At 49.5% G+C, this 11,090-nt stretch overlaps 1 protein-coding gene across 1 annotated transcript; it reads right to left on the bottom strand.

The window, feature by feature from the left end:
• Window positions 1–692: 692 nt before the first annotated feature.
• Window positions 693–4,181, bottom strand: EDN1 (endothelin 1; the record flags this gene model as incomplete). Its single annotated transcript, XM_084260011.1, has 5 exons — window positions 693–922; window positions 2,286–2,393; window positions 2,661–2,819; window positions 3,789–3,927; window positions 4,118–4,181. 5 exons carry the CDS (start codon window positions 4,179–4,181, stop codon window positions 784–786), a joined length of 609 nt encoding a protein of 202 aa, XP_084116137.1. The 3' UTR covers window positions 693–783.
• Between the last annotated feature and the right edge of the window lie 6,909 nt (window positions 4,182–11,090).

The following is an 11,090-nucleotide window of genomic DNA, read 5'->3' as shown; positions in this document are numbered from 1 at the left end:
GGCATGTAAGACACAATAACCTCTATTATTAGAACTTCAGTCAGCCAAATATCCTTGTTATGGGAAACCTAGTAGTGTCCTCTAACTTTTATTTTATGTTGAAGAGTCCTTTGGTATCCAAAACCAAAAGACTTAGACTATGCAAACAACCACAGTGTCTAACCCACATTCAGATAAATCTGGTTGTACAAGTAAACTAGACTTCTGAAAAAAAGGCAAAGGGTTGCAGCTGATTAGTAAAGGCAATAACAAGGTGTAAAAATACTCTAGCAGGAGTGCAACAAACAGTACGCGAGGTAGACATGTATATATGCAGTAAGTCCTGATTAGGGTAGCACTGGGGCTATCGTTTTTGCATTTTAATCAAAAGGCAGCATTTTTTTGCTTTGGAGTTTGTCCACTCAGATCTTGCTTTCTGTCCTTTCTAAGCACATCTGTGAGGTCTTCCTTGCAAGACACTTTTGATGCAGACCCTGAAAGCTGCTCGATTGATGGGTAACATTCCAGAAGCAATGTTCAAATGTTTCTTCAGAAAGATGGCTTTTCATGTATGCTACTGTGGATTCCCCTTCACCCCCTCTACCCATCCATCTGAGTTCCAAAGTGATGAAATCCTTTGCTTTTATACCTCCAAACGTGGGGCTTCCTTAGTGTTTAGTTCTGCCACGCAAACACTTGGACAGAAAGGCCCTTTCTCCATTGTGGAATGTTAGAAGTCAAGAGAGAGTTTTGGCGACGCTTTGTCAGCAAGCATGGTGGAGAGAGGTTCGGGTGATCTTCCCACTAGGATGCTTTCAGGCTTTCCAAGATGCTTTGCCTTTTGTTCGCCCTGTTGTGTTTCAGCTTCCGCCCTTTCTGGAGCTCAGCCTTCAGCTTTGCAATACTGAAGGAAGCTTTGATGCTGTTACCAATGGCCTCCAGCCTGCAAAAATAAGAAGAATAACGTTGGTTGTTAGAAGAATGAAGATGCATCTCCAGTGGGCAGAGATACTCAGGTTTTGATTAAATAAGCCTCAGTCTAGATTTCTGGTGTGGAATCCTCAGTAACTGCTGATTGCTACACCCCTGTCAGAATTGAGCTGTCTTAAGCCGCTCAAAATATTGGATTTAGAATTTAAATGCAAACATTAAAACAAGTTTAAATACCCATTGAAAATTGATGCCTTAGACAAGAGGTCTTCAGTGTTACTCTTTTTGACTGTTTTGTTTCCTTTAGGTAGGCGTCACCCTGCTTCCAATGAGTGGGTGCTTTTTTTCAAGTAAACAAGCAAGCCCCATCTTCAAAAATTATTTAAGACTTCCAGGGCCTAAGTCTCACTCAAAATCATCAGGCTGCCATAAATCCCATTCTGCTTTTCAAAGTAGCTCTAAGGAGTCATCTTTTCTATGGACAAACTTCAGTATGTCATACTTTTACATGGGCATATAGCTGACCACCGAACACTGGAGCTGATAGAGCTGTACCAGCACTCAGCTTCCAAGCTAACTTCACCTCTGTGGGGTTCATAGCTGCACCAAGCCAAATGCACACATCTCTGAACTGCACCATGCAGTGATATTTCTGCCTACTGCCACACAACTTATTCTGCACATACCTCAAAGGGCAGTCCTGGAATTTACTCCCAACCTCAAATATTAAATTGAGCTCAAATATTAATTTAGTTTTCATTTTCCCTTTCCTCAACCTTTTTGCAGTCATTTCCATCACTGACATCCTGCACTCAGTTTACACAGGTTTATCAGGCAATGTAAGAGATAAGGCAGGTACAAATCCTCCTGCATTCTAAAAAGCCAGCCACACCAGCCAGAAGAAACAATATATTCAAAACCTGGATAATTCAATCATCGTCTTTTTTTCCTCCCTCTGGTAAAATGGAGTAAAGTATCTAAGAAAAGACCCTGTGATTCAAGTTCATATTAGATTAGTTGGGGCACAGTATTTTTAAGCAGTTAAGATAGTGCGTGAACACACTAAAATGACAGGCTCCATTTACTTCTGTCAGTATTTTATGGTTTCAGACTCTTCTGAAGTTTGGTGTGTCTTTAGGCCTACAATTTAGCCTGCTTCCTCTAAGCAGATGGAGGATGCTAGCCAGAGCTCAGCACCCCTGTTTTCACAAGCTAAAATCCCTCTGCATGATGAAAAGCCTTCGAGACACCCTCACTGATTCCTTTGTAACTCTCCAGCTGAAATCACCAGCTAAGCCCACGCTGACCTGAAGGCAGGTGAACTGTGCTCTCTATTGCTACTGCAGGGAACTAGAACTGGATGAGAAGGAACTCACCGCTTCATTTTCTTGCTGTCAGCAAGCTGTTGGTTCATGCATTTGGGCCCGATGCAGTTGCCAGCTTTGTTGCGGTGGCGCAAGGTTTTCTCCACTGTGGACTGAGCCCTGTTAAAAGTGAAAAGGTGCTGCTGTTAAAAAAAAAAACCCAAACAACCCAAGCCTGCAGTCCACAAGGCAAGACAACTCATCAACCACTTCTCAAGGCATGTAATAAGCCATCTTTCTGGGCCAAACCATAGTATGTGAGCACTTGGGTAGGAGGCAAGGCTTTGCAGAGAGTATTCACTCAGCAAGTGCCAAAATGAGTAAGTCTACCACAAGCCATCCCTTCTACACGCACTGTCTTTTAAAGAGTAGCAACAATAGACGCACCAGAGATCTTTTCCTGTCTGGCAGAAGTTCAGACATTTCTTGTCGTTCTGGTTGGCACATCGGCATCTGCTGCTAGGTTCAGGGAGCACCTCTGGCACTGTGTCCTTCAGCGATCTTCTGGAACGAGATGGGCCTCCGAGACCATACGGAACAGTCTTCCTATGATCAAAGAGACAACATGAAAGTCACTCAAATAATCCTGTGGCTTCGAAACAGCAGGGTATTTGGGACAATCTTATCAATGGGATTGGCTGCATGAGTAAAGGTTGTGGGATTGGGAATGTCTCCTCGATCGTAATTTCCATGCAAATGATTCTAACGATCCTGCAAATATTCATTAGTAAGGCTACTGACAAGGCTAATGACCTTTTAATTGTGATTTCATAAGGCTGCTGTGCCTCCCTATTCGATAGAAAGCAATAAAACCTCCTCTCTTTGAACTTTGGTAACTGCCAACACCGGGAGAAGCAATAAAAACGAGGAACAGATCCTCTCTGCTCCCGAGGAAACCCAGCAGCAGAACAAATCACCTAAGGCAGGGTTTGCAGCGTTAGGTGAGGCTCTGGCTCACTGCTCCTTGGCGAGGAGAGCAGGGAGACGGACACTGTACCCTATTAACATGTGGGATGCGTTAACCTACGGCGGGGAGGCTGCGATGAGCCCGCCCGTGCCAAAGTAAGCCTCCTAGCCTCCCGACTTGTTGGAAAGAAAAACGGCCGGGCAAATTCGGGCTGGCAAAACCATACTTCTGGCATTTGGTCTGCTTCTGATTCATAGCGAAAAGTATCCCGCCGCCTTCGCTGAGCAGCACCCAAAGGAAATACTGCCGCCCGGGCTGTAGGCACGCAGGTGTGTTTGGGCTATTAGGAGCTATCTGCTCCATCTCGGTGGTCAGATCCTGCTCGCTTTCTCCCGGTGAACAGCCTCCCTGCTAAACTCGGCAGCAAAGCAGGGGGGAAAGGGGAGGGGGAAAGAAAAACCCGAGGGGAGACCGTGCACACAACTGCTCCTTCTTCCCATTTCTGCAGGGAGCTGGTTCTTTTTAAATCCCGTTCCCTAACCCCCGCTCCCCTTTTCCCAACCAAAGGCGCTCGGCAACCCCCGAAGCCCCCTCCCCGCTCCACTCACTCGGGGGTGTTGATCCAGATGATGTCGAGGTGACAGAAGTAGACGCACTCCTCGTCCAGCAGCGAGGAGCAGGAGCAGCGCCGGGCGCGGCGGTGCGCGGCGGAGGGGGGCGGCGCGGCGTCCGCTTCGGCTCCGGGGGCTGCGGGAGGGAGGGAAGGAGCGGCAGAGCTCAGCACCCGCGGCGACCACACGCACCCCGCGCATCCTCGCCGACAGCCCCTCCGTCGCATCCCTCGGGCCGCCCGGCGCGGAGCCCCGGTGAGACCCGGCAGCCCCCCCGCTAGGACCCGAACCCAGGCGGCGGCGACCGGCTGGGGGCCGTCACCTACCTGCCGGCAGCAGCCCCGGGCAGAGCACGAAAAGCAGCGAGACGATCATCTGCGTGTAATCCATAGCGGGCAGCGGAGAGCGGAGGGGGAAAAACACACACACACAGACAAACAACAAAAAAAAAACAAACCCGGGAGGGCGAAAGGGGGAAAAATTAATAAAAGTGGGAAAACGAGGGAAAGTGTCTCGCAGCGTCGGGGCGGAGAGGCCGGTCCCGCTCTCTGCGGGTGCAGGCAGCGGCTCGGTGCGCCCCGGCGCGTCTGGCTGGCGCGGCGGTCCCCGGCGCCCTTTTATAGCGAACCCCCATGGAGCGGGTAAACAGCCCCGGCGCTATTTTATCCCGAGACAATGTTATTCTCCTATTAGTCACCGCGAGGCAACGTGCGGCCCGAGATAAGGCCGGGCTGGAAAGGAAATCGCCTGCGAACTTCAGAGCGGCGGGCGGCGGCGGGCGGCCGTGAGGGGGGGGGGTTAGGGGGGGAGGAGGAGGGGGGGGGGTGTCGGGGGCGACCCGGGGGCGGGGAGGGGAGAGGCGGGGCTGGGGGGTGTAGGGGTGGGTGGGGGTGTGTGTGTGGAGGAGGAGGAGGCGGGGGGGGGGCGGGTGGTGCGCCCGGGTCTGGCCGCCAGGGGGCGCCCTACCGCCTCGCGCGTCGCACCTGAGGGCGGCCGGCCGGCTCAACCGCCTGGCGGCGGCGCGCGGGGCACCGTCGCGCTCGCCATTAACGACGGTAATTATCGTGATTGTTGTCAGCGCGGCGGCGGCGGCGGTGGTGGTTGTTGTTGTTGTTGTAGCAGCAGCTCTGTGTGTTGTGTGTTGTTACAACAGCGGGACGGGACGGGCGGCGGCGGCGGGCGCGGCACCGCCCGCGGTGGAGGTGTCGCGGCCGCCCCTCCGGCTCGCGGCCGCCGCTGGAGCGAGCGGCTCCGCGCCCGGCGGGGGCTCTGGGCTCGGCCCCGCCGCTCCCGCCGCCGCCTCGGGGGAAGGACTCGGCGAGCGGCCCCTCCTGCCCTTCCCCACCCGCCGAGGGAATCGGCGGCGGGACGCCGGGAGGTGCCGGAGGGTCTCCCCGGGGGCATCGGCGTGAAGCGACAGATCCCCCGCCCGCTCTTTGCAGGCGCGACGGGGTGGACTCTGAGGCGGGGGGTCTCGGGTGGTTGGGCCTGGCTGCAGGGGCGAGGTGTGAGGCGCGGGTTAGGGTCCGGCTGTGCGAGCGGCAGCGGGCTGGAGAGCCGGGGCCGTGTGGCTGGGCAGAGGGAAGACCCATGCCCGGCCTTTGGCTCCCACCGCAAGCTCTGGCAAGGGCAGGGCGAGGGGTTTCTCCTGGCGTTTGGGATTGCTGCCTTGGAGCTGTCGGTGTGGAAGCCGGAGACTTGAGAAGTGGCCATTGCAAATCCATACGCGCGCGAAATCCACGGAGAACCTAACTGAAGAAGCAAAGCCTCTAAATATAAACTCAAATGAACTCAAATGCCTGGGATCCAACATGGAGCCATCGTGCTGCAAAGCGTGCCAATTTCACCTATGATAAATAGATAAGACTCTCTTGGTATTTGTGGTATTTCCGTGCACTGTGCTGTAATAATAGAAGTGACCTTGGATATCACAAAGACCAAGGCTGTTAACTGCAGCTTGCATTGTGATCTCTCAGGTGAATGGCCATTTTTTTTTTAAAGTATCAAATTATACTGTGCTGCTGTATCATAGCAGACAGACTGTCTACAGCCATGCTGAGTCAGAATAAAGGCCCATTTAACTGGTATCCTTTCTCCCACAATGGCTGTTAGCAGCTGGTATGAGGAAGAGGTACAAGAAAGGAATGCAAGTGGAGACTAATCCGTGGTATAACCTCCCTGCTTCTGACAAGATGAAGTTTAGGGGCTTTCCAAGCAATAGCGGGCATTTAGACCATTATGCTGAATATAACGCCAGTGGCCCCATCCTGAGACCCATCAGTACCTTTGTATCAAAGGGTCTCTTAAAACTGCCCTAGAAAATCTCTGCGAGTGGAGAAAGCTGGGTTATACAATACATCTGTTTTTCACACCTTTCCAGCGTGGGAGTCTATTTTTCAGAGCAGGGATTGTATCTTCTTGTGTTTTATGTCTTGTGTATGTAGGGCAGCACTTAGCAGAATACCAATGCGTGTTACCTGTGTGCGTGTGAATTACTGCAGTCATGATAAGAATCTACCAGCAGAGGTCACCTAGCTACATATAAAAAGTAATAGAAACCCACTGAAGTAATTAACTTTATTGGTATCCAAAAGTTGGGAAAGAATTAAGGGGTTTTTTTGTTGGTTTGGGTTTTTTTTTAGCTTCTTACTGTTAAAAAAAAAAAAGAAAGAGAAGAAAAAACACAAAGAAATTGTGTGGGTTGAAGATAGCTATCATTTCTGTATGGAATACAAATATGCATAGCCTTTCCAGGCCTGTCACTTAGAGGCCGTGTTTCATGCCAGCACTTACTTTAAAAAGATTTTCTTTCTGAGATTCTTATTTCTAAGAGGTGCACTTGAAGCCAAAATGACTCATATCTGTGTACAATATTTTCAGCTTTGTCAGAATGCTTTGTTAGAAAGTATTTTGTTAGCGGGCAAAAATGGCATGTGTGTTTCCTCTGAGTAGCAAAGCACAAACGTATCGCAGGGACCTCTGAAGGTGCTTTTTATATTAGAACAAAACAAAACAACCCACAACAAAACCAACACAAACATCTTCAGCGATTTTTGGTAAGGATTCATAAATATTATTGTTGTCAGAGGTCCATGTGCTGTCATGCAGCGCGATTTCTGATAGCTCACATCTTGAGACTGACCAGAATCGGGCTATTCCTGTTGCTTGTTCAAGCAGTGCACGAACAGATCTGTGTTCAGCTGCCAGTGGCCTGCGTGGGTCATTTTGGTTTGCAGGGATTGCCAGGCCAGGAGGTGGGTTTCCCCAGGAAGGAGTAACCCCTTGACCCTTCCTTGGACACTGGGAGGTGTGGGGCAGGTCTGTGTCATGCAGAAGTACCTTTTGGGAGTTTTGCCAAAGAAGGAAGATTTGCTCACTCTGTAGCTGTTTATAGTAGGAGTCTGTAACGGTGTGGGTCACGGCAGGGGTCTTATAAAATAAGCAGGACAGGACTAAACTTTGGCGGGCAGTCAGTGTTTGCAGAGTGGAAATACAGAGTCATGGGCCATCCCACAAAGTCATGTACTCAGCAAGTCCTCTGGGTGGTGCATGCCAAGCCAGCTTGCCCGGAGGGCCAGTAAGTTGTCGCTGTGTTTGCTCTGTTACCTGTTTGGGTGAGGGTGGGCGCAGGAGTCGAAGCCGGTTGCTCCTGGAGCCGGCTTTTCCCCTTTCTAGCTGGAGTACCTTGGCAGGCCACAGCTGAGACGCTGCAGTTGCCGGGTGAAAACCCAGCTGGCCAGCCAGGTTCTGGTTTTAGTGTTCCAGCTGGAACAGGCCAGGGTACTGACTGAGTTTTCTAAAGGACATTTTGTATAGTGTCAGAAATGTGCAATGCCTGCTTATCAGCAAAACAATAAAAGAAGATTGTAAAGCTGTGCCTTTCTGTGCAGGGAACAAGGGGAGCAGCATGCTGTTTTCTGCAGATTTGAAACACAATTCTCAATTAAGTGAAAGTTGTGTAACTTGTCCCTTTGGTACACTTGCTGCCCCTCTTGCACCTTACTTTCTTCCTAGGGGCTGTCCAGTCCCCCTGCATAGAAGAGGAGTGGAAATTCTCCTTCCTCCCTTACATAACATGCAAATAAAAGAACTAAGTAATTTAGGCTTCCTGGAAGTGACCTTGTTCTCATCTGTCACTACCCAACTTACCATGTATCTAATTCCCTCTTGCAGACGTCACAGTCCTTGGGCAGAACCACAATTTCCGGAAAAAAAAAACTTTCTTCATTTCTCCACACCTCTAGTGAATGAGGTTTATGACAGGAGGTTGGTGCTTGTCTCACACTGCACTTGTGGACCTCTGAAAGTGCTGAGGTGAGGAGGAAGGTCAGACACTGATCCAGCAGCCTCAGCCCCACCTGTCTGTAGCACGGGACTTGGTCCTCTCCCCACCCCAGGCCCATCAATGGTCGTTTTCCTTCAAGAACTCACATCACATACAAAACCCTATTTAACTTAGCAAGGAAGGTGACAGCTATATGATGCTTGGCACGGAAAAGCCATCCATTGTTGGATGAGAAAAGAAAGCTCTTCCAGACCTTGCGTGTCCAGGCACAAGGTGGCAGTGACTAGATGCCCTTTAAAATACAGAAATCTAAAGCAGCCTGGAGCTCAAATAAAGGAGAAAACCAACCTTACTGAGCAAAGGTCACAGTTTCTCCCAGGGCTAAAGCTGTTGTTGCCAGAAGCACAAGGAGGATGGTTTGCAAAGATCCAGGTTCCAGAGGTACTGTTGTGAAACCTTCCTCCCGCTTGTACTTTCCACAACAAAGAACTGGAAGCGTCAGGGAAATGTTTCGCTGGAAGCCAAGCCAAGTTTTAGATGAGGGGAAACATCTAGTGGGAAAAGGGGGGAAAAGGTTTAAATAAGCTGGGAATAAAGGATCTGCGTAACTTTTAGGTGAGAGTTAACAGGGTTTCCTCCTTTACTTTTACCACCTGTTTCTGGGTGCTGTGGGAGAAAAAGTGGCCTCTTCCCATTGAAGTGAGCAGCAGGGGTGCTGGAGCTGCTTGGCTATCCCCCGTCCCAGCAAGTGGTGTCAGCTCCTCCTGTTGACATTTTTTATTCTGTATTTGCCCTTGTGCAGGAGCTGCAGGCAGAATATCAGGAGCAAGGCGAAAGGTTAAGCTCTGTGGGCGTAACACAGGAGAGGCAAGCAGAGCCCCCTCTCCCAGGCCTTGCCTGGGTGACAGGGGTGACCCGAACTGCCAAGGAAGTGCCCTGCATGGTGCTGGGACGGCACCTTCGCCCTCACCTTCACCCACAGGCAAGGGGTTATTTCTGCTCTGGTAGCTCAGCATCATCAGTGTAAGTGCTTTTGGTGCACTTACACACAGAGGCCCCAAAGGTTTTGGGGAACCTTTGGGGTTCTAAATAGTTTTCAATGTGGTGCTTAACTGAATTTATTTTTTTAATTGACCTGGGTTTTTCTCATGTCACTGACAATATTAGCAAAAGCAATAAGGCAAAGGCCTCATTTCTGGCCCACAAAATCTCAAACTGCTGAAGCTTGGGGAAATATTCTGGAGTAGGAGCTCTGTGTCTTACCCCTTGGCTTTTGCAGACACATCCACCATTGGCCATGTTTAGGCACGAAATGCTGGGCTGACTAGTGTGATCCCTTGGGTCTGTGATATATTCTCTATATATTCTATATAGCCATGCTTAGACTCTTGTTTCAGAAAAAATAAAAAAAAGTATTTCGGCATGGTCTTCAGCTCCATTCAGGCAGTTGAGTTCAAAAGACAAGAGGTATGAATTTTGTCTTCTAGAAGAGTGAAAAGGTGGCAAAAGGTTACATGTGTCACACGTGTCATTAATCAACTTCTTAAGAATGGGATATGCAAGCAAGAGTTTAACTACAATAGGGATTGTCGCCAGTGAATACAAGAGATCAGCGCAGAGGCTGCAACAGAAGGATTTAGTGAAGAAAAGGAAAATACGGAACAGAAACTGTCACTTGTAGAAAACCAGATCTGGTTCTGTACACAACCTCTTCTATGAATACAACAGCATATGACAGAATACTTATTTGCAAATAGCAGTTAGTGGAAAATGTGCTTTATCAGGTTTGTTTACTTATTTCTTGGCAAGTGTGGCTTGTGAGGAAGTCAAACCCAAAGCATCCAATTAGCAAATCTCGCGCAGCGAACCGCTGAGAGCGGCGCGCGGCTCCCTGACCGGTCATCTCGCCCCTGCTGACAGCCTGCTTCAGAGTCAAGTGCTGCCCAGCAAACGGCCTGTTCCGTGGCCTTGGCAGAGAGTCGGTGATGCCATCCCCGTGCCCGGCGCCGGGAAATGGAACAAGGAGGCCGGTACTCATCCTTGTCTATAGAGTAGGTTTCTAAATTAGATGGACATCTTTGCTCACCTACTCTCTGAATTGCCCTCTAGACTATGGAAAGGGGTCTAAGGCTCTGATAGTCCTAAATTTAGGCCCCATCCTAATAAAGTCTAGAGTTAGCTGGGGATGAATCCATGCTGTTGGCTTGCCCAGAGTCCCATGAAATTACTGGGATGAGAGGGAATGGAGAAATGATCCGAGTTCCTGAAAACCTGCATCCCATATCCTGCCTGTTACATTGTCAGTCCCCTCCACTACCCAGACGCTTGCTTATCAAAACTGACTTTTTTAGCTGTGTTGATCTCTTGGATTTTATGTTGCTTCGCTCATTAAAGGTCCTTGCAAGAGCTTCATTTCATGCGGCTCACTCAAAGACACTTCTTTGAATTAATTCATTTGATTGACTCTTCATGCCTAGTTTTTTCACTTGTCACGTGGCTTACTCTCCTTTCAATGAGACTGTCTCTAAAGACTCAAGTTAGTAGATTTTGGAGAGCTAGCCAACTCTACCCTTTCCTGAGGGCATAAAAGCCTCCCTGGATAGATCAGGCAATGCATTGTTCCAAGAATGGTGTTGAGCTTTCTTGTCAGTACAGCCCTTTTGCTCCCACGTGTAGCCCCCTGTGACTGTTTTGCCACCTCTGTGTTGAGCCAGGGGTTAGATCTGCAGACTTGCACTCTTTTCTTTGAGAGAGAAACGATCTGTGCTAGGAAACACCACAGGTTTAGATGCAGCCCGAGCCTTAAGTATGGGCTTATTTCCCTTTGGTTACTTGTTCCAGATGCTTGCTTTGCTCCCAAATCTGTAAGCACTGCGTTTCTGTGCATCATTGCTGGCTGTGTGGGATAGGACAGTAGCCCTGTATGATCCAGTGCTCCTAGCATTAAAGATCTACTCGTTGTCCATTTGGGCAGATGCTTGTGTCTGTCTGGTTGGGATTTTTTGGGTTTTTTT

This window comes from Gallinula chloropus (assembly GCF_964237585.1).
Source record: "Gallinula chloropus genome assembly, chromosome: 2".
Taxonomy (NCBI): Eukaryota; Metazoa; Chordata; class Aves; order Gruiformes; family Rallidae; genus Gallinula; species Gallinula chloropus.
Note: the sequence above shows the minus strand (reverse complement) of the source record. Positions and strands in the feature narration are given on the sequence as shown.